Genomic DNA, 27,298 nt, shown 5'->3' on the forward strand with positions numbered 1-27,298 from the left:
TTATTTATCTCATTTAGAAAAATAAATAATTTAAGCATGACTTATATTTTAATAGTTGCACATGAATTTTGAATAAAATGAGTTATCAAACATATGTTAAAAAAAATCAACAATTTCATATATTAAAAATCAAAGATAGTAATAATGCATGAATATGACCAGAAAGCACTGGGAGATGAAAACGAAGCGGATTCGGACGTATATTGATTATATCATATCCTAAATCATATTTTTAAGCGGATAGTGTGCAGATGTGGAACGAATTGTTTTCAGATGTTGAAAATGGTGTGGAAAAATAGATTTAATTTGACAGATGTTGCGCGTGTATGCAATCAACACAACATCGAGTTAGTAATGCAAGAGACAAAAAAAACAATAATCAATGAACGACCGATAGTAATAATTATATGCTTAATTGGTAAACAACATGACTACATGATATCTATAAATAAAAATGTAGCTATGCAAGTGTGACATGAGACGGTAAAAGCATTATACTAAGAAATCTAGGTTAATTGATGAATTAGATCATTGGATGTGCCATCTTATGTTATATGCAACATATAGAGTGGTTACATGGGTTGATAATTTAGGATTATTCGGCAAACGAACTATCGAATAATCCGATAGAAATATTGGATAATCCGTATTTGTTATATTTTAGAGATACCATATCCGCATCCACACCGTATGTGGTAGATTTCTAAAAGCCCATACCATATACTTTCAGATGGATTCGGAGAGGGTTGGATCGGAAATTATCCAATCCGTATTCACCCCTCAAGGCACTTTCCTTTCAATCTTTCATGAGGTAAAATTATTACCACAAACATATATATATCAAAGCAATAAAAATAATTTTGGAACGAGACTTTCATGTATAGGTTCTTGGTCGTCCCAAAGCTGAGAGCACTAAACGAGCATAATATAATATAATAAAGTAGATCTGTGCCCAACTATTTACCTAAGCTTTTTGTGAGCACATTTCTTAAATTATTAAACGACGTATGTTGTGTGAAAAACTTCAAAGTAAAAGTTTTAAAAACCAGGCAAATCTATTTTTCAAATTTATAGTATTTAACTTAATTAATTGTGCACTAATTATCCATCTTGTTTTGTTTTGGCTAATAAGCTTAGCTAAAAATCTCTACTAAACTCAGCCTTATACATAAAACATTTTATTTCTTTTTTAATAATGGAATATACTTTCGGCCTTTGCTCAACGAGCTACAACCAATTATTACACCAAATCGCTCAAAAACGTTCACAATCTAATGAGACCACAAAAAACACACCAATTTAACATAAAGCAACACAAACTAATAAGCACCAACACAAGATTAAAAATCAACAATTATTGAATCCTATTCGTGAAACCTCTATCCAAAGTTGGCGAAAATCTGCATGACTGTTGACTTAAGTTTACGACATGCATAATTTATTAGCTTGATGACTTCATTACACCTTTATAGTTGAGCCCAACACCGAAACCAGTACATTGCCCTGAAAAGTACTTACATATAAGATTCTGAAGATGCTTTATCAAAAACCATATCATTTCTACTAAGTTATAGAGCCTAACATATTGTATATGCTTCTACAAGGATAAGTTTGTTGGTTTTTTTATCAATACCCACAAGCCAATCCGTAAAAATATGAGATATAGTATGTGGATGGTATAACCCAAAAGCAATATGTACTGCTCTCTAAAGAAATCTGGAAAAATGGCAATCCAAGAATAAATGATAAATTGTCTCATTTTTCATAAAAAACAACATCTCATATTACCATTCTAGCCAAGTTATCCTTCGGTAACACTACTCCTTTAAGCAGATACCATATAAAGATCTTAATTTTAAGAGACATATTGAGTTTCCATATGATCCATTTCTTTAAGTATAACCATTATTGATTAAAACTAAGTACATAGATCGAATCGAGAATTGACCATTTTGATTAAGGTTCTATCGAAAAACGTCATTTTCTTCTGTCAAATAAATATGAACAATTGAAGCACACAAGTTGTGCCTATATATTTATCATATTCTGGCCTACTAATGTTCTTCTAAAAGAAACATTGAGCGAAACACAACTCATAACATTTGCAATCAAAGAATTTCTCCTACGAACTATAGAATACAAAGACAGGTACCTATCCTTAAAGGAAGTATTGTCTATCAATTTATCCTTCCAATTCTGACTTGTTCAACATTATTAACTATCCAGGATGCCATATTTAAGAAACTATTCTTAACTTTTTATGAGACCCGACAAAAAGGGAATCACCTTGTTTTCTCTCAACTTGATTTATTGATTGATTAATAAAACATTTTATTTCCAAAGTACGTTTTTAATAGTATTTTAGTAAGGTTAAAGATTCGTCACTATCCCCATCTCTTTAATCTTATATGGCCCATGTATATGTACGGTGTGCACATGTCTTCCATGTAATTACATTGTTTTTTTTTTTTGGCTGTAGGGTTTTGAAGTAATGAAGTGAAAAAGGAGGAGTAAATTTTACTTTGCGTCGCCTTTCATTTTGGATGTTTCAATTTGAATACTCTTTAATCAATATTTTTACTTAAAAAAATAAAACATTGGTAATAAAAATGTGACCTCAAGTAAAATTTAATTAAAAAAGAGAGAGAAAGAAATAGTGAATATAATCAACTCCTCTCTGTTGGATCTCAAGAAAGAGTTGGGCGCGAGAGCACCGACGACCCAACAACACAAGACGAAGCGAGCGACGAGACGACCTAACCCCAAAGCGAAAAAAGTTGCTGCATCCTTAGCGCGCAAGCGAAAGCGAGAGGGAGCTCGCGCGCGCGCGAGGGATCGATGGATCGACCCCAGGTGATGCCCCTCATTCAGCGCTCACCCTTTCTCCTCGATCCGAGCTCTTGTGTTGTTTTTCTTTTTTTCTAGGATTTTGATCGATCTCCCTTAGGAGGGAGGGAGGGAGGGAGCTTGTCCCAGATCCAGCGGTTTCTTGGATTAGGGTTCATGGGGGTTCTCTCCGCTCGGATCCAGGTTAGGAGGTGGTTCGTTTTGGATTGGGTTCTAGAATGACCCTTGGTTTGGTTGATGGTGGCGGGAGGGGATTCTTGATCACGCGCGGCGGGATCTGAGCTGACAGAAATCAAGATTTTTCGTTTTCTTTTAGGACAACTTGTGCCAATTCTGCTTTTCATTTCAGATCTGGTTGTAATCTGAAGAGACAATAATCTGACACCATATGAATGCTGTTTGTTTGTTTCAGGTAGTTACCGAGAACTATGCCAATCCTGTGACGTGCCTCTTTCATGTGCTCTTCAAGGTGATTGTAATTTCGTTGTATCGTTGGAACTCTGCTTGTGCTTTCTAGGATTTTTGATTGTTCTGTCCGCGTCTGATACTCGTTATCTTGTCTGTGCGAAGGCTGGGGCGCTGGTGTTCTACATCTTGTTTTCGCTCTTCGTGAAGAGCTTCGTCATCATATTCGTCATCACCGTGTTCCTGGCGGCGCTCGACTTCTGGGTGGTGAAGAATGTGAGTGGCAGGATATTGGTCGGGATGCGGTGGTGGAATGAGATCGACGACGAGGGCAACAGCGTGTGGAAGTTTGAGTGCCTCGATGGGGAGGTTTGTGCTTGCTTCAAATGTGACATTGCTGTTTACCGTCCTAAACAATGACTTTTGCATTGACTTGATGGAAATAACTCCGTACAGGCTCTTGCTCGGATGAACAAAAAGGACTCGTGGCTGTTCTGGTGGACTCTTTACTTGACTGTAAGTGATCTATTATCTGTTAAAGAGTGTTTAATGGAATATATTATGTAGCTGGATAGATATATTGCATGTAAAGCAAGTTTGTAGATTTAGCAGAACCATTTTTGCATTTTAGATATAACAAGAATTCAGAATGACTAAGCTGCCATTTGCAATCTATTGCGGCTTGAACCAAGCATTTTGAATTACTCCCAGGGCTAGTAATGTGTTCTTTTTTTCTGTAGGGTCATATTTTACTATGTTAATCTTATCGGCTTTTTAACGTTTCACTTTTGGTTAAGCTTTTTCAGTTTTTGATGTTGAAGGTCTTTGTTATGTTGGCTTTCATCAAAATATAGGAATATATTTGCTTGTAGGAGGAAAAGGAAACATGCGTTCATTGTTAGAACAGGGATTAAGAACCATTTAATATCCATCAAAAGGGCTCTATTTGATGATTAAATATATATATAGGTGTTCCTGTAGCACTTCCATACAATTCCATTCCTTTCAGTATTTTGATGTGCTGGATGCTATTTTATTACTGTGGGCCAGTACATAGGACATGAATAAAATATTATTTCTAGTTTGTCGTACTAACTCAAAAATCTCTTTTCACACACATTACTCACATTTAATCAAAGTGATTCTCATGTATAGATCATTTATCTGGCTGTCTGTCTACTTGTCTGCTTTTCCCAACACAACCACTATACTGTAATAAGCATTAAGTTGACATAGCCGGTGCTGTGTTCTCTTGAGAAATTGGAAAGTCCATAATAAATTGGGATCACTGTGAAACAAGAGTCTTGTGGTGACAGTATTTTACAGTAATCCCTAAAATGTTTTGCTCACATCTGTTTGATACCTTTTACTATTTACGGAATAAGGTAATAAGTAAGTCATGCTAGAGCTTAATAGCTTTCTGTAGATTTGTAGAGCATAAAAACCACCATTTCATGTTTCAGGCTGCTGCATGGATCATTCTTGGGATATTTTCACTTATCAGACTTGAAGCTGACTACCTTCTTGTTGTTGGAGTTTGCTTGACTCTAAGCCTTGCAAACATTGTTGGGTTCACCAGATGCAACAAAGGTATTTCCTACTTCAGATTCTAGTCAATATTTCTCAGCACAGGGAAGATAACCTCTCACATTCTCATAAACTGATTGTTGATTGTGATGAACAATGCTATCTGTTAAAAAGTTTGCATGATATTTGAAAAACTCAGTGTGTCAAGCTGTCATAATTCCACTACATCTGGGATGATGGTTTATTGGAAAACTGTACTTGATGGTTCAGCTTCACAAATTCCAGTTAGGCACATGTTCATCAACAGACACCATGACCTATTATTATTGTCTTAAACTTTGTCTTCTGAAACACTCATTTATGCCTATCAATTCCATTCTCTTTGTTTTCAAGATTTAGATTCAAGAGTTATGCTTTGATACATCATGTTATATCGTGCTACTTATTTTGCAAATATAACTTATGAAACCTTATATTGAAGCTTTCTATGATTTCATTCCAGATTAATCTTTTTTTAAGCCAAATCTGACTATTTTACATATGTAATTGTGTATTACAGATGCCAAGAAGAATATCCGGGGTTACTTTGAAGGTCATGCTCAAAATGCGATCACATCCCGCATCACATCCACCCTGCAATCAGCATTTGGAGTAATCTAAAATCCGAGCTCCAAACAGCAAGGCCCTTTTCGAATACAACCATGTAAAATCTGTCAAAAGGATTAGCGTGCATTATCCCATTTCCATACATTTTTGTTGACCCAATACACCCAGTAGGTTGATTTTGATTGGAAAGACAGAGAACACCTTGTTAGTACTACTGCCTTCCAAAGGAGTAAAAAAGAAGTTTTTAGCCGAGAATATGTCTTGAGTCTGAGTGTACCCTTTAGGGATTTTGACCCTGGAACCTGTCTTCCAATGCAGCTTCTTGTTAATTCCATATATTATTAATCATTTGCTGTGCTGTATCTTAACGACAATTTTCTGTAATTTTATGCATTCTCGCAAAATGCCCGTACATGGTTACGTGATTGAGAAAATCGCATCGGCACATTGAAACAAGAAATCTATTTTGAATTTAGAGCTTAACTTCAGAATTAAATAGATGTTTTTTATTTATAGCTACTAGTATAAAAATTTCAAGCGGACTCGAATTGACTTCTCATTACTGTATAACTCCCTTAAAAGAGTTACATCATCAACGGTTCATAAATTCGACCGTTATATTTGGTTTTGAGAATGATGGTCCCACATGTCATAGTTTTTAGAATTTTCAGACTCACCACCGTCACTACTCTCTCCTTTAATTCTTTTAAAGGAGTATAGAGAAGGCCAGAAGGCCAATTCAGAACGGCAGTATTGTGCAAAAGAACATATATAAACGTCGCTTCAGGAAAGGGAAACTAAAAACAGAATGATTATTTGGAAGCTATTGAGTTCTTGCACTGCCCCCTTTTTTTTCCTCTGAAGAGATAAAAGTAAAACTATCTTACATCAATTTTCTTGAGGTCTGGAAGCTTGCAGCTTCCATAAAATTGTCTATACACGTACATCAACAGTACAAAATCTTTGTACTCAACACAAAAGTTCAGAAAAAAAAAAAACCATGAACTTCTCTACTTTGTAGCTGAAGGAGCCTCTCCATTGTTACTTTGCCTTTTTTTATCAACAAAGGAGCTAATCAATGTAAGAACCAATTCTGTTGGGACATACCCATCAATCCACATTACTCACCATCATAATGTGAATCGATTCATCATCATCCATCCATGGATCCATGATTCATCCAGATGATATTTATTCGTTTCTTGGCATCAAGAATCGGATGATTTATTGGAGCCAGCATTGACCAAGCTTGCCAGCTTCACTTTGGGCTTGGAGTACTCACCACTCATCGCGAGCTTAGCCGCGAGGCCACTGCCAAAATCAGTGAAGTGCACACCATCCCAGCTTAGCACCTTTGATCCTGGCTCGCAGAGATCATCGCAGCCAAATTTCCCTGGCTTGAAGTTGTATGGAGGCCCACCGTTGCCGCAGCACACCATCAACGGCCACTTGATCCCTGAACACACAAGAATGTGAGCGAATTCAGATGCAATATATGAAACTACCATAAAGTTATTCATGAATGTGAACACAATTATCCAAATGTTCTGAACTTTTAAAGATGGGAGAGTCATACCATATTTGGTGTGGTTGGCGACGAAGTCGTACTTGATGGCAAACATGTCGGTGTACACGACGGTGGCGTTCTTCAGCTGCAACCGCATTTCGTCGCAGAGGTGGCTCAGCTTCTTGTTGAACTGCCGTGCAGCCTTGTTGTAATTCGCCAGGCAGCCATGGGCGTCGTGCTCACCCTTCTCCTGCACCACCAGTGCAGGTAGGCAGCCAAGGGCGCCGGTGCCATGTATCCAGAACTTCCTCGCGCCGTTGTCGTACAGAATCTGTGGATGTTGGAAACAACCAAAGCTTCTGTCAGTGTAACTGCTTAAGAGTTACTACTACACTCGCAAACGGAAGTTTCAGATGCTGTATTGTAGTGTGTAATTTACCCGAATCGCGTCTTTGATCTCACTGACGATCTTGCTGAATTTTTTGTCCCAGTTATCAGATGGAGTGTGCATCACACCAGCCACATCGTTGTGGCCGATGTCCATCATGTATAGAGCGTTCTCGAAGCCCTCCTTGCTCACTGGCCCTTTCTGCCCTGCAAATAAATGCATGATGTTTTATCATCAATATTTCCAATTTTCAGCTACTGTCTTCTATATTTTTTTCAGGTTTAAACTGTCTTCTTTTTTCTCGCAATTGTAAATGTAACAGCACAAACTTATTCAAGCAGCAAGCAGCAAAGCAAACCTCGTTCGAAGAGCTCCAGGGATCTGTGCTTGAAGTACACAAACTGGTCGACTTGGACATTCAAGGAATAGGGAGAGACGCCGTGTGATACTGTTGAGCCAGCCATAGCGAAGTTGACACCATTGCTGTAGTCTGAACCAATTGACTTCAGGTATGGGTTCAGTTCACGTGTATTCAAGCTCTCACCTGAAAACATCATCATCAGCGACCGGGTAGATTTAAAGGGACATTAAATTACTGTGACAACAGCAGCAGCAGCAGCAGTAGCAGTATTTCTATGATATTGTTTTACCACCTTCAAGATCCCCATATTGTGTTAAGCTTCACATTTGCTACCACACCTTACTAGTCACTATATTTATCTAAACATGGTCACTACATTTATCATTTTGTGGTCTACCAGTAATATTTGGAACTTATGTAAATATGTTAATGTTATGTTGTCAGGCTTCTGGACAGCTAGGTAATTAAATCTTGGCCCAAACATAACGAAAGGTTACTTATAACCAAGGGCTGCTAAGAGTAATATGGGCCTCATCCAAAGATATTGCTCATGTGTCCCTACCATGTGCACATCTCAATCATACATATGCATATATGTGATATCTTCTATGTCTGTACTTGGGGTCACCCATGGAAGTTAAAGCTTGCAACTCTCATGACCACATAACGAAAGTACAGATTCTGCCTGTCCTAATGCAGGAACAATGATAAATGGATTTCCCACCAAATTCTCAGAAGAAAAGGGGCATGCACAGATAATACACTCTTTATCCCACCAACAAAATGCATGTCATGGATGGGTCTACTCCATGTGATTTACAGATAATATATACATGATACTATGTGAGAATCATTAACTATCACATGGTAGCATGCATGTGTTTGGACCATACTAATATGTAAATTGCTTATTTCAAATGAAGAACTGAAGATAAACAAATCAAGGGCTCTGTACTCTCCGTGAGTGGAATAATTATCTAAGCATATAGTACTCACAAACAATAAGAAATTGATTTGTTCACAGCACATCAGATCAGAGGCAATAGAAGAAAAAAGTGGATGAACTTGTGGATTTATTCTCCTAAGCCTAAAATCTTGTGGAATTATCCATCCAAAATCCATTCTAAATAGGAAAAAGTTTTGACCCAGTAACTAAGATGTATGTAATAGGACGACTCTCTGCACCCTGACATCATTCACGGGCAACTATAAGAACATAAATTGGAAAATATAACCATGTGTCTGGTAGGTTCAACTCTCTAACCACCCATGTCGTGCACTGATCACATCGTTAATGACAATTTCCTAGTGTTGACCCAGCAGCTAGCACGTTACAGTCACACAAGGTAAGAGCAAAACAGGAATCCAAAAAACAACCAACTATCATTTCAGTCAATCAAGTGATTGGAGTGCCCATCTGAGCTTCCATCCAATGACCATTTGGATCAGTAATCTAACTTGGGTTAGATCTAAGTACAAGAAAGTGCAAGAATCAGTCTCCTCAAGGACCTGGGTTGCAATTTGCAGACACAGGTGACAGACAGGGAGAACTAATACTACTTCTTAAGTCGAGCAGTTCACATCAACAACCCAGACATATCCATCCAACCCGGTCACAGAGAGGAGCAAGTCAAAGATACAGATCATAGGTTTCCTCTGTCCCAATTGGCAAAGGAGAAAAATGCGGAAATTGTTAGGCACATGCTGCTACTGCTTCGGCCACCAAACTCTCCCCATTTTTTAATCCCCTCCTCCAGTTCCACGTCGGCGGCGACCAAATTATTCGGAATCACTCATCTCACAGCTTGCTGATTTGCTAGATTTTGCTCTACCAACCCAGATTATAGCAAGATAGTTACTCGAATGGTCAACGAATTTCAGATGAAACAGTATAATTTCTAGAGAAATGGGTCGCTTGGAGGGGTGAAATTCGTGGAAATTTCACACGTAGTAGTTCAAATTCTACAGTAATCAACTAATCATACGGCTTAAGAAGCTTCCAAATCAAATGATTTTGTACGCGATTAAGGACTGGGTTTATGGCTAAATGGCAGCAACCAACAAGAGGCGAAATGATTAATTAATGGAGAGATTGATTGAACTCACAGATGAAGTCGATGATGACGCGGCCGTCGGAGAGGCGGCCGGTGGGGTGGTGGAAGTAGGTGCGGCCCTCCGGCGGCATGATCCGGATCCCCCCCGCCGCCGCCACGCCGCCGGTGTCGGAGTTGGAGTCGCCGAAGTTGAACAGCACCACCCCGGCCGCCGCCGCCTGCTCACGCTCCTCCTCCGCGGCCGTTGTAGCCGCCACTCCGGCTCCGGCGGCGGCGGCGGAGGCGTCCGCTCCCTCTCCGGCGGCGGCGGTGGCGGCGACGACGGAGCCGAGGTTCTGCCTGACGGCGGCGCCCATGGCGGACGGCGAGACGAACGCGAGCGAGAGCACCATGACCGCCACCACCACCGCCGCGAGCACGCAGTAGTACTGCAGGCGCAGGCTGATCACCTTGTTCCCGCCTCCGCCTCCGCCGTTGGTGGGGCTCGCCATGGCCATCGCGCGAGCTCGCCTGAGCTCTCGCCTTCGCGGAGGAAGAAGACGACGATGGCTGAGTTTCTCTTCTCTTCTCTCTCAAAAAAAGAGCGGTGAGAAATGTGCGTACGCGTGTATACGCGTATATAGTGTGATTAGTGTGTGACTTGGGGTCTCGTGTGGTTAGGTGATAATTAGGAGTAATTAATTACTAGTAGTAGTTTACTAGGACTAAGTGCACCCGCAATGGTAAAGTAAGGTGCTATCTATAAAACATGTACACCTCAACAATAGACTAGATTAATAGTAAACCACTTCAATGGTATGTCTACATGGGTATCTATAGCTCTCTAATCCATTGCCTCGTTTTTCTCTATAGACTATCTCCATGTTAGTAGATAACTTTGCTCTCTCTCTTCATTTAATCTCTTCTAAGTAGGAAAATATGCTGACATGGATCTCTTGTAGAGAGCTTATAGATAACCATTGTGGGTGCCCTAATGGTGATTAGCGAATGGACATCGAGATACTTAGTACTTCATCCGGTTGATAATACTTGTCGTTTTGGACAAGGGCACGGTCTCTAAAAAAACAACTTTGACTATTATTTTCCATAATAATATGTATTGTTAACAAATATATGATTTTATTAAAGTACTTTTTAAGAATAATCTATACATGTAGTCATCATATTTAAAAGACAAATATTTTAAAAATGATTCATAATAAAAATTTTAAAATTTGATCTCACTCTTATCTAAAACAACAAGTATTATCAACCCGAAGAAAGTATTAGTATTATTTAGTTGGACATTTTTGTAGTTAAGACTTAAGAGTGGATTAGTTGGGTTTTGAATGAGATCACACACTCCCTCTCCTCACTTTTTTGAACTTTTCATAGTTTATAGTACAAGATACATGTTTGTTGGTGTGTGCTCCCTTTGTGTCATATTACAAATATTGCAAGTTATTTTGAGTTTTTCTTAAGTTAAATTTCTTTATGTATTTAATGATACTAATTTGGTGTTGTAAATGTTGGTAATTTATTTTTTTTCTTCTTATCGAACTTGGTTGAGTTTGATTTGGGACAAATCCAAAATAACTTATAATATGAGATAGAGGGATTATATCATTTCTTTTTTTCCTAATTACTTTAAATTTTACAATTGAAAATTTACATTTTTTTAATATAGGAGGTGTATGTACATGCTAAGGTAATTTGCTAGATATTTTAGTTAAGGACTAAGATCATGAGGTTGATTAATTACTGTTAGGACACAATAATTGGAGGGAGATGGTGTTGACGCAGAGGAAGTGACGGCGGTATGGCTTGGATTTGGACATATTTTGGACATTTTCAAACTTCAGGGGAAGAAGAGTGGACTTAACAATTGCATTAACATAATATGAATAAACCCACATGGATTATACTAATGATGATTTACAGTGAATCCAAAATTAAATAATGGACGTCTCAGAGCTGTCCTTGTGATTTTTTGCCAATTTAATGGAAATTTGCAGAATCAAACAAAAGGAAAAAAATATTAGTTTTTCTACTTTCTTGTATTATACAGTTGTATAGAAAGAGGTTGTGGCACACCAATCATAACTGTAGAAGTGTATGGCATCTTATATGACAGTGACGTGCATTATAGCGATGCGTGTATATGAAACCAGCTGTTAAGGTTGAAAAAAAGTTTACTATCTTTTGGACTGATCATGTCCGGTTATGATTAGCATTCAGCAGGTTTTAATTAAGTAAATCAGGCAAAAAAAGGACCTAATCCCATTTACTAACTATTCAATTTACGCTTCCTAGGAACGGATGAATTTTGCCTTTTGTTTTTTTAGAGATCGAACTGATTCCTGCGAGAATTCTGTAGAACTCCTGTATATCAAAGGAGCCCTGCAATCTGCAAATAAAGTACATATGTCAATGATTTTCTTGAACAGTATATAGCATGAGAACCTTGTAATCCTTTAGTACTAGCATGGTACAAGGAAATATTTGTTCAATGCAATGGCAAAGTTGTAATTTTATTACACTTTCATATCCATTTTGCGTTTTTGCTATCAAACTGAGGACCAACAAGATCAAAGTACCAGAGAGTTCTTGCCTGAAACGTGGCCAGCTTGGTACAGACTCCATTCAGTATACGGTTAAAACCTGAAACTTGGATGCATCTCCCTTTGTTTATATTTTTTGTCAGTAGAGGACAGCAAGTTACTTTTTATTTGTTTGGATTGTACAATACTCTTAATGTGTGTTTAGTTTACATCAAATTTGAAAGTTTGATTGAAATTGAAACGACAAAGGTTAGAAATTTTTGTGTAGAAAAGTTTTGATGTGATGGAAAAGTTAGAAGTTTGAAGAAAAAGTTAGGAACTAAAACAGGCCTTAGTTCACTTGTATTTTCTATTTTGGGTTTGAACTGCCATACTCACTGCAAGGGGAGTTCTGATTTAAATTTATAGATTCATCTCTATTTATTTATCAAAATTAAAGAAAAGAATTATACATAGTATTAACCTGCACGTATCAACCCCCTAGGATATACACACACACCCCAAGTGTACAAAAAAAATAAAATTTTGAAATTCTTCATATTCTGTTCTTCCTCAATGACCGAAAAGGGCCTGAAATCAAATGAATTCCCTTCTGTTGGCCAGATCTGTTAGTGATTCACCTTCACCATTTCCTTTGGGAAACCAAAATAATCTTAATTTTTCATAACCGCGAATTTTTAGCCTTTTTGGGCCTGACAACGCTGGCGGTCAGCTTGATCCTAGGAATGGAAAATTCGCCACTTATCACTTTAGAAGCAACGATCTCGTTTGCAGCATCGGTGAAGTGGACCCCATCCCAGCTGATGAACTTCTCACCAAGCTTACACAGGTCCTTGTCATTGGCCGTGCAGCTTTTCTTCGGATCATAGTTGTAAGGGGGCCCTCCATGTCCACAACATGTCATCAATGGCTTCTCAATCCCTGTACAAGAATTATATTAGATGCACAAATCTAGATATATTTTTAAGGGGTTACAGCTGATTATAAGCCATAAAGGTTTATTAGCCATCCAAAAATAATTTATGAGTAAAACTTTTGTATAAATGCCCTTAGCGACTTAAAAGCAGATGCTGAAAAAGAAACTAGGTTGAGAAAACATCAAATTAACTTCAAAACTAAATTTTTAAATTTAAATTTTGGCAGCAACTTATAAGCCATAGGGCAAACATGAGGCCCCTTGCTTGAACTGACAAATAATATTAGTTATAGACCAGTCATTGTTTTGAAAGCCTGTAGTTTTCGGGATGTCGAAATCACTAGGTCCAGATGTACCATTTTAGTTGCTGAATGTTTGGCTCATAGAATTGACAGGTTAACTTACCGTGTTTCGTGTGGTTGGCAACAAGATCATACTTGATGGCGAACATGTCCACGAAGACGATCGTCGAGCTTGCGAATTGCAAGCGCAGATCATCGCAGGTTTCGCTCAGCAACTTGTTGAACCTCTTGGCAACATTGTTGATTCTTGTGATGCAGCCATGCTCGTCGAGATCACGATCAATTTCCCCCCTCGTAGCAAGCTTCTGAGGCAGGCAACCCAATGCACCCGTTCCATGTATCCAAAACTTCTTGGCCCCATTCTTATGCAAAGTCTGCAGTTTGGCAAGGGTTCAATGATCATTTCTCTGAATAACTGATAGTATTTTTTTTTTACTTCAGAACTTACTGGTTTAAGGGAGAAGTTTAGATAAAAATTTGAGCTGTTTACTGAGAATAATTTATCATATGTGCTACTGTTTTATTGACTTGAACCAAATGTACCTCAATGGCTTTCCTGATTTCAGCAACTATGGGAGGAAGCTTTCGAAGAATTTCATCATAGGACAAGTGCAAAACGCCCATTAAATCATTGTGCCCTATGTCCATGGTATAGAGGGCATTTTCAAACCCTTTGCTATCAATTGGGGCATCCTCACCTGGATGACATTCACCAAAATTAAGCAACTTTGTCACTCCAAAACAATGCAAATAAGTCGGAAACCCAATTAATTGCGCAAAAAAGGAACACTTTGCTTAGAACAAAATGTCACCAAATTAAGATCAAACCGACCTCTTTCGATGGACTCCAAGCATCTCTCCTTGAAAAATATGAACTGATCAAGCTGCACATCAAGCGAAAATGTGGTTTCTCCCGGTGTTGCCGTCGAGCCGGCGATGGCGAAATTCACACCGTTGTTGTAATCCGCTCCCAGTGGCCTCATGAACGGGCTGAGGTGGTGAGTGTTCAAGCTCTCACCTGAAAAACAATGTCATGTCACACCACCACAGATCATCAGGTAGAAAGTTCAGAGTTTTTTTTTTTTGAGAGGGAGGGGGGATACGCAAGGATAGTGTATCGTTGCATTAAGAGGAATAAAGTTTTTGTACAACCGAAAACAGACAACCAAAGGTACATTCTGCAAATGGTTTGTTTGCACTTTCAGTTGAAAGATAAACAAGAACTGGCAAAAAGATGGGCAGCACATGCACAAGATTCCAATTGCCCTTACAAAAGGAAAAAACAAAATCTAATAGTGATTTACATCTCACTTGTGCTAAAACAACGAGGTGGTCCTGAAGAAACAAGGTTCCATGCTTAAGAATGCAGCTGAGCTGTTGAGTGAGATGCACTTGAGAGCTACATGACCCGGTACTGCACTGGTGACCTGTGCATTTATTTGCAGTAAACTGAAAGGCAACACACCGTGATCGAGAGGCGACCGGTACGTCTGTCGCATTCGGTTTACTCAACTAATTCAACTTCTATTTATAAGGTAGTAGCAAGCATAAGAACAATATTTTTTTTTCACCTTGCTAAAAAAATCTGTGATGCAACAGCTCTTCTTTTTTTTTCTCATTTATAATCTACAGCTAAATTGAAAAGGTGGGTGAGTACACAAAGATTAGTACTCCATGCTTAGTAGTACAGTACTAACATGGGGACGAAAACTAAAGCGTGACTAGCTCATAAGTTTTCTCTAGGACAACAAAAACACCAAGGAAAAAAAAACACTAGTCAATCAAGATGTAACCTAGTGGCAAGTAATCCATTCATCTACTTTTGATAGTTATATTTCATCTTGGCACACAGACTAAGGATAAGTGATTCCGCTTATCATCCATTTAAACATGTCACTGGTCATTTCTCGTAAACAAGCGATTCATTAATATTTATATTTCTCGATGCCCAGGTAGTCAATCTTGTGTGGAAGAATGAAGAGTTACGCATTAAATACAAGAAAGCCATTAAGATGATAAGTTGTTGGATTGAAATATGTCAATTAAAAATAAATATTTCAGATTTAAAAATATAACTATTAAAAGTAGATGGAGGGAGTATTTAAGAAGAAAATACGAGCGTGCCCAGAAAACCAACACACTCCTACGACTACGCTAGTAAGTGTGCATCTCAATCACAATGGAACAGGAGGAAACAGGAGGGCATGCGGATGCATGGAGAAAAGAATGTGTCCGTGCAGAGAATTGATTGCCCACGGAGTGGAAGAGATACCAGAATAGCGTGTTGAGCTGAGCACAATATCTCTTTGAAACTCGTGGCTCCACTCAGGCTTCACAGAACTGGACCAGAGTAGTCTTTTCGGCTTTTCGCAAATACCATTTGATTATCGGTGAAATCCAACTAAATTTTGTCAAAAAATTAAAATATACTTTGATTTTGTTAACTTGACTTGGGAAACCTTTCCCAATTTGACCCAGAAAGTCCGGTTTTCGCCGGTTTCGTAAACCCCGGCTCAGCTAGTATATATATATTTCAATGAAGTGAATGAACAACTCTAGCTAGCATCACTGGAACGGTAGTTGAGCGAGAATGGCGGGAGTTATTAATGTCATGGAAGAGCCTGAAACTGGTGGCAACTGGCAAGTAGAAGTAGTTCTAGCGTTCTTGCCTTCTCGGCATGTGGCACAGGCAATTAATTCCTCTCCATTTAGAGAGAGAGAGAGAGAGAGAGAGAGAGAGAGAGGAGGGAGATTTTCTTCTGGGAATTATGGGAATATTAGGCAGAAGAGATCAGACAGAATGAAGGCATCATATTGATGATATGGTGTGAATGGTGGAATCAGTGACCACACTGGAAGTGTCGGACCATCTAGTAGTACTAGTATAGGAGACGACAGAGAAAGTTAGGTTCAAGTAACAGTGTAACACGCTTTCCTTCCTCCTTCAGTTTCCTTTTGCTGATCCGTGACAGCTTCCTAATGCAGAATGCTGGAGGAATTCATCGTGATAAAAGATAGGGTGTGTTTCGTTCACGCTAAAATTGGAAGTTTGGTTGAAATTGGAACGATGTGACGAAAAAGTTGGAAGTTTGTGTGTGTAGGAAAGTTTTAATGTGATGGAAAAGTTAGAAGTTTGAAAAAAAATTTGGAACTAAACAAGGCCATAGTACTAGTACAAAGAAGAAGAAGTCTTTTTTTACGAAATTCATGCGTTCCAAACAAATCACCAATCTACCATGAAAGAACTTGAATTCTGAACTACAAGGAACCTTTGACAATCACAAGTGAATATATCAAACTTCACCAAGCAGAGGTAAAGCCATATCGTTTCACTTATACTTATACTTATAAAAATTTAAAGTTTGAATAATTTTAGAGTTGTTGTTTTTTCATCATAGTTTATTTTACAACATTTACTTTTAAATCGCTAAATATATATATATAAAAGTTTTACATACAAATTATTTTTTAATTATTAACAAGCCGTATAGATAAGCATAACTGTAAGCGATACAATGGGCTGGTACCACCACTATACATTATGTAACTGTCGCTTGTGCCTTACGATTGAAGAAGCTATTCCCTCCGTCCCAAAAAAAAAAAAGACAAACCCTGGTTTCCGTGTCCAATGTTTGACCGTCCGTTTATTTGAAAAAATTATGAAAAAAATTAAAAAGACAAGTCATGCATAAAATATTAATCATGTTTTATTATCTAACAACAATAAAAATACGAATTATAAAAAATTTTCATATAAGACGGACAGTCAAAGTTGGACACGAAAACCTAGGGTTTGCTTTTTTTTTTGGACGGAGGGAGTACGCAAGAACACCCCGGTGTAACATTATCTTTTTCAAAAGAAAATGTTTATATGTACCCAGTACCCGAAGGAAATGTCAGTATGAGGTTCTGGTCTCAAGGTGCCAACGACTTGAAACTTGAAAGAATGGCACATTTGCCATGTGCAGGATATAAACAAAGAGGAGTAGTAGGTGAGAGACCGTGAGAGAGACCCTCGTTGAAGGTGCAAAGGTGCTCTTTACGACTTGATCTTGCCTTGCTGTTCTTGCATTGGAAGTACACAAAAACTACTCCAAACCAGTACACTCCGTACTCGCCATTGGCAAGCTAAATACTACCAGACCATTCGACTAAAAAGAAGATAAAAAAGAAAGAAAATGGGTACAGTAACTTATTTTTTTTACTATCTCATCTGTTGCCTAAAAAGAATAAACTGAACTAAAAAACTTTAACTTTTAAGTTGATTTTAAAATATTTTAAACTTTTTTCAACATTAAATTTTAAATAATTAAAAACATATATAAAAATTTTACTTATAAAATATTTTTTATCTGTTAATAAATCATTATTGTTTATAATCAGCTGTTAAGCAACCGTGAGACAACCATTCACTGTCCATTCAAGTAGTCAATTTGCTGCGAAAGGGTATATAGTCTAATGGTTATAAGAGCCTCAATAGTATTTTAGGTCCTAGATTCAACTCTTTATGGGAGCGAATTTTTCAGGATTTAATAGTATTATGCTTTCAGTGGTAGGTGACGTACCCGTTGTGTGTTGTGTTGTACTGTATAATCTTTTTTAAAAAATAGTCAACTTGCCACTTTGGCAGAGTTTATTATTATTTTTTACTGCAGGGTAAGAACCCCAAGAGGCAAGTAGGCAACCGCAACCAGCCAACCACAGGAGTTAGGACAGGAGACATGCTCCCAAAGAGGCAAAGATAGCAAGGACCGGGTCGCACAATTTTGACGGCTGCCACGTGTCAGCAACACCACCCCGCGCGTGCCGCGTGCCAGGAGCGGGAAGACGAGCTGTCCGCGTCGTGCGATCCAGCGTTGCTCTCTCCATCCCAACCGTTAATTAATCAACACACCTGCCTTTTCTTTCATTCTCTCTTCTTTTCCTTTCCTTAGACAAAACTCCAAATCCATTCCAAAAACTTTTTTCTTAAAAAATGGCAAACCTACCGTGACATTGGACCATTTTGCAAAAGAACAAATAAAATAAAATAAAATGATTTTCACTCCCCTTTTTTCCCTGAGGGGTGGTTGTCACGTTCTGATCAAGCATCCAGGTTCCAAGCTGGAACCTGGAGAAAAAAAAATAGGGACGTCCTACCATGCGAGTGAACCAAACAAAGATGTACAAAGACCTGCGTGATGGTGATGCTGCAGTTGTTGCGGTTGGTACAAAATTTGAAGAATTTTTTTCAAAGTTTGTACGTACCAATACGACCCATAGTCAACACTCTAACAAAATGAGCCAGTACCCAATCCTAAATTCAGTCGGTTGTGCCTTTCGAGTCGTTCATTTTTGGGCCCAAAATATTGAGAATAAAACGAGACTATACCGACCAAGTATTCAATATCCTTCTTTGGATAGGGTTTTTCACGTAAATTGGTTCAATCTCAATAAATTTCTTCAAACTTCCATCGTTCATTTTTTTTTCTAGAATAAAATATCAGAATTTCCCCGTAATTTGTTTCAGTTCTAAACTTCTAATACCAAACATTTTACATCCTGTATTTTTTAAAACCGAACAAATTATAAAGGGTTAATTAGATATATGCCATTAAAAATTTGCCGGATTTGAAATATGCCATCAGTATTCGCGTATTTGGAACCATACCATTGCAATTTTACACATATTCAAGATATGCCACTACCAATCATTTATGAAAAAATTTGGACCAAATTACCCTTCTTTCCTTTTTTTTCTCCCCCTCCTTTCTTCCACAGCTCAGAGAACTGGCGGCGGCGGAGCGGCGGCAGCAGCGAGCGGAGCAAGCGGCTGCAGCGGTGGAGCGAGCGGCGCGGCGGCGGAGCGGCGGCAGCAACGAGCGGAGCAAGCGGCGGCAACGGCGAGCGGCGCGAGCGGCGGCGGCCGAGCGAGCGGCAGCAGCGTGCGGCGAGCGGCGGCGGCGAAGCGACCGACGGCAGCAGCGAGCGGCGGCGGCGGTGGCGGAGCGGCGGCAACAGCGAGCAGCGGCGGCGGAGCGAGCGGCGGTGGCGGAGCGGCGAGCGGCGGCGGCGGCGGAGTGAGCGGCAGCAGCGTACGGCGAGCGGCGGCGGCGAAGTGGCGCGAGCGGCGGCGGCGAAGCGACCGACGGCAGCAGCGAGCGGCGCGAGCGGCGGCGGCGGAGCGAGCGGCGGCGCAGTGAGCGGCAGCAGCGTGCGGCGAGCGGCGCGAGCGGCGGCGGCGGTGGCGGAGCGGCAGCAACAGCGAGCAGCAGCGGTGGAGCGAGCGGCGGCGGCGGAGCGGCGAGCGGCAGCGACGTCGAGCAGCAACAGCGCGGCAGCGACAGCAACAGCGGCGGTGACGGCGCCAGAGTAGAAGCAGCGGGGAAAGAGCTAGAAGATGAGAGAAGAGGGAGAGAGGTAGAAGATGAGGGCATTTTCGTCCAATACATGTAAAATACGTATCTTAGTGGCACCACTGAGATTACAACAAATAGCAATGGCATCATTCCAAATACGTAAATATTAATGGCATATTTTAAAACCGGCAAAATTTTCATGACATGTATCTAATTAACCCAATTATAAATTATCTGACTATAGCTAGCCGAGTACTAAGAAAGTGTGGCAACTTCAAAAATTTATGGCTATGATCTATGCACCAAACAACCGTATAAAAAAGTTTAAACTCTCCTAAAATTTGACAAACCAACCGACCACAACCTCTCCACCGATAGAGGTTTAATTAAATTAAACCATGCTTATTATTAAGTAATCTAACGATGACAATAAAACAGAGTTCCAACTTCCAAGCCAGTCAATATCACGCTAAGTAGAAAAGGACTAATTAAACTTAAATAAATCCCAAGCCATCTAAGCTCGAACACTAATAAAAAACAGAACGCATACGCATTTAAAATCCAAATTAATCTGCACTTCGAATCAGATTTAAAATTTGAGATTAGGATTGGGAGGAGGAGGAGGAGGAGGAGGAACTCACAGATGAAGTCGAGGATGACGCGGCCGTCGGAGAGGCGGCCGGTGGGGTGGTGGAAGTAGGCGCGGCCCTCCGGCGCCGCGATGTGGATCCCCATCACCGCCGCCACGCCGCCGGTGTCGGAGTTGGAGTCGCCGAAGTTGAACACCACCACCCCGGCCGCCGCCTTCTTCTCCGCCGCCACCTCCTCCTCCTCCCCGCTCCACACGTGCTTCCGCTTGCCCTTGCCCCGCTCCACCCCGCCGCCGCCGGGAGCAGCCGCCGCCGCCGCCGCGGCTGAGTCTACGGTGGCGGCGGAGGAGCGGACGGTTGCGCCGCCGCCGTCGACGGTGGGGGGCGCGGTGGCGGGGGCAGGCATGTAGCGGAGCGTGGCGAGCACGACGGCGGCGGCGACGAAGCCCATCACGCAGTAGTACTGCACACGGAGAAGGCCCATCCTCTTCATCACCCCGCCGCCGCCGCCGCCGCCTCCGCCGCCGCAGCCGTTCATCGCGCTCGCCATCGCCGCCGGCGAGCTTTTCCGGTGGAGACGAGAAGTAATTAATCCTTCGGAGAAAATGGAATGGCGATGATGCGTGTGGAACCGTGTGTTTTATATATAAACACAGGATGCAGGCACATGTGTCACTAGCACTTTATGCTTGGGTTTCAAACAATGTGTGTGTGTGGAGGAGTTGGTGTGTTTGAAATTTTATTATATGTTTTCTCTTGCTTTTTCTTGGGTGGTTGTCAATTCTTTAGCTTTTGTTTTAGTACTGATGATAACAACATACATCACCAATAAAATAATTTTTAGCACATTTTATTTGTTTTTTCAAAAGAAAGTCATGATGTTAGGATTTACTAAACTGTTTGCGGTAAGGATACTGCCACCCTACGGTTTGACGATTACTGTGAAAACCAAACGGTTACCGCGAGGTATACCGTGGTTTTGTAAACCCTGCCAGATGCCAATGTTTTCCTTCCTATAAGCCCCTACGTTTAAAAAAATCTTGTTATTGGATATTAAACATATTTAAACTCTCATTACTCTTTTTTTAAAAAGAAAAAAATATAAGTACTAAAAATATATTGACATCCGTTACGTTACAAACATTAAGTTTTCGTTCGTCGTAATTCAATCGATCAAAGTTAAAAATAATATCGGTTAGTACTAAGGCTGTGTTTAGTTGATGGCAAAGTTTGGATTTTGGTTGAAATTGGAGATGATGTGACTGAAAAGTTGTGTGTGTATGACAGGTTGATGTGATGGAAAAGGACTGAAGTTTGGATCTAAACACAGCCTAACATGGTATCTGTGATGAACCATAGTATATGACGACACATACTTGCACCCCCTGCAGGGCTCACAAAATTCTTATTGAAATGCAAATGCAAATGCACACGCATACATAGTATAGTACACAACTTAAATCATGGTAGGTGGTGACAACATGAACCTAGCTAAGCTATACACATGCACACACACACGTAAAAGTCTACCAGAATCACTTTCCGTTGTCATGCCAGCATCTTTAATCATCATCCAGCTTACTTATATTAACATAATCAGCTGATTCTAGAGGCGCAATAATTAATGACGGTGAGGGGATGATTAAATTAATTAGTAGTAGAAACTAGTGAGAAAGCAGGTGGAAAATGCACATAAAGGTGATACTGCTTTAGTTGTTGCAAGCCGTCGTGGTTGATCGATCAGATCGATCGAACGTTCGTTGATCGTGTGGTTGGTGCAACGTTGGTTTCCTATCTTGGCCAAGGAAAGAAAGCTGACATCGCATGGACCTGAGCTTGTTACCGGCGAGCAGCGAGCGAGCGAGCGAGCAACCGCAACGGCGACGCCGCATCCGCCGGCGGGTCGGGATCGATCGAGACGCATTCCATCCATCGGTCTCGGTCGTCTCGCCTCTCCAGCATATATGCAGATTTCTCGGTCGGTCGCCGCGAAAAATCTTGTTTGTTGGTATTAGTAGGTGTGTGGCTGGGCTCCGCGACTTTGATATATACTCACTCTGTTTCACAGTGACGTAGCTAGAATTTATAGTAAAGATGGTCCATCTATATGTAATATGTCAATTAAATAGGTGGTCCACTATATAATTTTTATTATATTAACTAGCACATATACTATAGTTTTAATCTTGATCAAATTTTTAGGTGGTCCATGGACCACAGTGCCACCTAGCTGGCTACGCCACTGCTGTTTCATATTATAAAACTTTCTAGTTTTACCCAATGTCTAGATTCATTAACATCTATATGAATATGGACAATATTTGCTAGAAAATCTTATAATATAAAACGAAGAAAATATGTTTTTTTTCCCAAGCAAACCCATCGTAACGTAATGCAACAGAAAACGGATGCATATATACATTTGCCTGCCTCATCCGGCACGGTATATATATGGACATAGCAAAAGGAAGGGAAGCGAGCAATGGAGGAGCGAGCCGTTGCTTATAAGTATGACACTGATACCACAAAACAACAAATAGGGGGATAGCCTATATAGATATCGAAAACAACAGAATCAACACCTATATATAAGGATTTTCTGGCCCGCTAGGGCACCAAAGGATACTTTTGAATACAACAGGAATACACACGCTAATTAAGATAATCGATCAACGGATAAAATCTGCCTCTGCGCGCAAGGTGGGTGTACATACTTTTTTTAAGATAATAGAATAGAATACCATCCCAATATTTGCTCAACAAGCTACAACTAATTATTAGTACACCAAAGGGAGCGCACCTTAAACAAAAACTTAAAAAACACTCCCAAACATGAAGCAAACATAAACTAATAAACGCCAACACAAGATAAAGAGTACACAATTATTAGATCCTATTTGTGAACCTCCATCTGAAATTAACAAAAAGCTACATGACTGTTATCTCAAGATTACGGTATGCAGACTTTAAAAACTTAATATCTTCATCACACGTTTGTAGTTGTGCCCAGAACCGAAGTCAATATGTTTCCCTGAAAAGAACCTGCATATAAGATATAGATGTCAAAAGTCAAAAGGAATATTAATTTAATGGAGAAATTAAGTAATGTGACACACTTGTGTGCAGGGCTTGTGCGATTAAAATATATATGAATTTCGTAAAAAATACTTTAGATCTAATTTTCAATTTCATGATATTAATCCGCTATACAGACTACAAAATCATTCAACTATATTTTCAGAAAAAAAAACATTAATGGGAGATATCGATATAATGTCTTCGTTTGGCTTCTTTTTTATCACATGCAATTCTCCACGCTACAGTGAAATATACATTTCTGGCCGTCCGGGGCATACAATTAGTCCTAACATTTTGAAGTTTAATAATTAGTAATTGGCGAAACAATTCTTCAAATGCACCTTTTTTTGTTGCTACTAACATTTTGTATAAATACTTGGGGCTGAAGTTACATTTATGATTTTTCTATACCTCGATCTCGTCCAAAATTTGAAAATATATCCATGCTCAAAATATTAAAGTATGACTTGAAACCATAAGTCCATATCGAAAACACGTTTTTTTGTGACCGAAGCAAGTATTCTAACATGGTGACGGCTACTATATATACCAAAAAAACAACATGACAAATACGTATGGGATCCACCGTTAATTAGGGTGTTAGTTAAACGGCCTAGCTGTCGGCGACTGTAACAGTGGGACATCGTACAGTACTCCCTCCGTAAAAAAAAAAGGCAAACCACGGGTTTGCGTGCCAACGTTTGACTGTCCATCTTATATGAAATTTTTTTATAATTAGTATTTTTATTGTTGTTAGATGATAAAACATGATTAATACTTTATGCGTGACTTATCTTTTTAATTTTTTTCATAATTTTTTTAAATAAGATGGACGGTCAAACATTGGACACGGAAACCAGGGTTTGTCTTTTTTTTTGGGACGGAGGGAGTACATACGAAGCTGCCCAGCAGCAGCCGCCAAATGCACAAAAAAAACACTTTTTCCCCTTTTTGAATACGAAAATCAAAGAAATGCCTTGGAATTACCAGTGCTATGTACTCCCTCCGTCCTAAAATATAATTATTTTTAAATCATAACACGGTCTCCGAGATACTACTTTGACCAATAATATCTATAAAAATAAAACGTTTTAAATAAAAAGAGTTATATATTATGATAGTTTGTTTAATGATAAATCTAGTAACATCAATTTTACATGATTGATCTTTTTTTATTAATGATTAAAATTAAAAATGTTTGATATATTATTATGCTAAAAATACTTATATTTTAGGATATTTTGGGATGGAAGGATTGCCTAATTAAATCATGCGGCAATTGCTTCAGGAGCAGACAAGCCAATCAGGCAGAGATACCATCATGAGATTACAAAAGGCCATTTGATCGATGTGCCATCATGTACATGCACGAAAAAAAATAATGTTTTATATATTACCACATCATGGCAATATATGGTTTGGCAGTAGAAAAAGGTGACAGGTACGCGCCTGAAAATGCAAATATCTTCTTCTAATGATCAAGGCCCCTGCCTCAGCTTAGTCCAAATAAACTTACTATTAACTTACCAAACAAATTTAAACGAGCTGTTCCTTTCAGATCTACCAAACGATGTAGTTTGTCGATGGAAATGAGAACCAATTTGGTAGTTAGTATTACTTTCCAGTACTTAAGGAGTAGTTAGCAAGTGGATGGAGATGATGACATATAATTGTATATATAATGGAGACATGGAGTTGGTAGTACGGAGTACTCCCTTCGTCAAAAAATAAATCTAAAATTTGATATGACACATTCTGAATCTCGGGTATGTCTAGATTTGTAACGTGGTAACGGCACGAAGAGTTGCCAGCTCTGAAGCAAACAAGTCAGCAGATTAGACTAGAAAAATTACCAGTTCGCAAGTCTTGGGTAGCGATCGTGCCGACGAGCCAGATCACCTGGCGCTCTGCGTCGGTCTCACGTACGGCCGAGATGCTCAATCCTCAGCGTTTCAGCTGAGCGCTTGTAAAATTTGTAATTTTTTTATTTCTCCTTCGATATATATAACCTTCTAAAAATTTATCAAGTATAAATATAGTATGATAGCGTGATAACATTATAGCATGCATGTAATTACGATTAACTTTCGTTGTAACACTATTTTCATGAAGCGGACGCTTAGGAACATATATAATTCCCTCGTCCGTACACACATTATGATTTTTTTATTCCTGGTTTGCATAAATTATGTAAAGATTATAAATAAGTTACATTGTAATTACATACGAGTTATGATATAATTACACTATAATTATACAATACTTGCATTTGACAAAATGTATAGCGGAATCGAAAGGGAAAAGTAAAATAAAATGAGAGAGAAAAATAAGAAACAAATATGGGAAAATTGGGAAGATATATAAAAGAAGATGAAAATGGTAAATACATATATGAATGGAATAAGTCTATTTTGCGTCCTTTGTATGAGGAGACAGAGCCCTCCCTTCAGGAGGGACTAGCCGAATTCAGGAACGAGTATGAAGAGAAAGGCTACATCGAGGCTGGTGAAGACTACCACACATACATGGCTGAGGTTCAAGAATGGTCGAAGAAATATTGGGATCTTTATTTTAACACTTCAGAGATGGAGGAGGAGGAGGATGACTGACTGACTTTTATTTTAACACTCCAGAGGTGGAGGAGGAGGAAGATGACTGACTGACTAAGCAAGTATTTATGTCATTTAGAGCCTGCTCAGTATTTAGGTTGCTGTGAATTCTCCTACTGGGAATCTAATATAATTTGCTTTGTTTACATCTATTTGTTTTCATGTAAGACTGGTTTGTTGGCTACTATCCATCCATCTATATCATATTTACATGTGATCCTTGTGTGCTAGTATTACAAAAAAGGCTTGTGATTTTTGGTGTTATGTTTGTAACAAGGCGCATGTATTGATCTTGCAAGGGTGGTAACAATCAGTGTACGTGACATTTTGATTCTGGCCGTTGCTCTAATGTTTACTTTCAGGAATTCCTTTCCCTGTAAAAAAGAGGTTTTTTTTTCCTTTCCCAGAATCCTGTAAAAATAAGGATATATGTTCCCTGGATTCTTTCTTCAGAAATTTCTAGACTTACTGACAATGACAAATCCATTTCCGTGCGATAAGTATATTCAGTAACAGTATATATGAAAAAAAAATTCCTTTCGATATTTCAGGATTACCTGATAAATATTTCCATATGGTATACCTGTCTTTACAAATATTCCTTGTTTCTTCCTTTAGAGGATATAAGACATGCTACGAAACCAGAATAATCTTTGGGCTAATTTTCTCATGGGACATTGTTATTGTGAGTTGTTTCATTTCATTCTCGTTTATCATATACTATAGACTATAGTGCAGGGATGCACTAATTTGCTAGTGAACTGTTTCAGCTCCAAAATAATGAGTTGGAGCATGCTCTCTTTGCCATTGTTTAGAGAAGTAGCCAAGAGTTATTTTGAGACCTATTTTTTAGCACAAGAAAATAGCCCTCCAATAAAATAGCCTTAAATTGTTTGGATCCAAGGGTTATTTTGAGAGCTATTTGGCGTTTAATGTACCTTCCCACAGAGAGATATAGAGAAAAGACCATTTTCAGCGGGCCCCACCCGAAATAGCCCCAATTAACACCCCTTGGGTGGGATAGTTTTTTTTTTCGAGGAACCGACGACAGGAGTTTCTCCTGTCGGAATTTATAGAAGAAGAGAATTGGCCCAGTTAATAAGGGAAACCGGGCCCAAAAACCTAACAAGCACGGTTAATTAAACGGGAAACCGACAAAAACCTATACAGAAAAGAAAAAGGAAGCAACTAATGAGACCTCACACAAGTCGTCGTTGCCGAGCTTGCCAA

The 27,298-nt window shown here is 39.3% G+C and overlaps 3 protein-coding genes across 4 annotated transcripts; 1 reads left to right on the forward strand and 2 right to left on the reverse strand.

Annotated features, from left to right (window-relative positions):
* Positions 1–2,689: 2,689 nt before the first annotated feature.
* On the forward strand, positions 2,690–5,733 carry LOC4337877 (Golgi apparatus membrane protein-like protein ECHIDNA). Of its 2 annotated transcripts, none has more exons than XM_015782059.3 (6): positions 2,690–3,030; positions 3,260–3,316; positions 3,418–3,621; positions 3,709–3,768; positions 4,716–4,842; positions 5,339–5,733. In XM_015782059.3, exons 1-6 carry the CDS (start codon positions 3,004–3,006, stop codon positions 5,437–5,439), a joined length of 576 nt encoding a protein of 191 aa, XP_015637545.1. In that variant the 5' UTR covers positions 2,690–3,003; the 3' UTR covers positions 5,440–5,733. The 2 variants fall into 2 exon arrangements, with proteins under 2 accessions (XP_015637545.1, XP_015637546.1); XM_015782060.3 differs by having other exon boundaries at positions 2,690–2,853.
* A 478-nt stretch (positions 5,734–6,211) lies between these two features.
* LOC4337878 (GDSL esterase/lipase At1g09390) lies at positions 6,212–10,269 on the reverse strand. The gene is made up of 5 exons (XM_015785288.3): positions 9,748–10,269; positions 7,639–7,824; positions 7,332–7,486; positions 6,962–7,223; positions 6,212–6,841 (listed from the first exon to the last, which is right to left on the reverse strand). Exons 1-5 carry the CDS (start codon positions 10,190–10,192, stop codon positions 6,594–6,596), a joined length of 1,296 nt encoding a protein of 431 aa, XP_015640774.1. The 5' UTR covers positions 10,193–10,269; the 3' UTR covers positions 6,212–6,593.
* A 2,355-nt stretch (positions 10,270–12,624) lies between these two features.
* On the reverse strand, positions 12,625–20,996 carry LOC4337879 (GDSL esterase/lipase At1g09390). The gene is made up of 5 exons (XM_015782069.3): positions 20,433–20,996; positions 14,286–14,471; positions 13,997–14,151; positions 13,557–13,827; positions 12,625–13,156 (listed from the first exon to the last, which is right to left on the reverse strand). Exons 1-5 carry the CDS (start codon positions 20,929–20,931, stop codon positions 12,897–12,899), a joined length of 1,371 nt encoding a protein of 456 aa, XP_015637555.1. The 5' UTR covers positions 20,932–20,996; the 3' UTR covers positions 12,625–12,896.
* Positions 20,997–27,298: the final 6,302 nt, after the last annotated feature.

This window comes from Oryza sativa, chromosome 5 (genome assembly GCF_034140825.1).
Source record: "Oryza sativa Japonica Group chromosome 5, ASM3414082v1".
NCBI classification, from domain to species: Eukaryota; Viridiplantae; Streptophyta; class Magnoliopsida; order Poales; family Poaceae; genus Oryza; species Oryza sativa.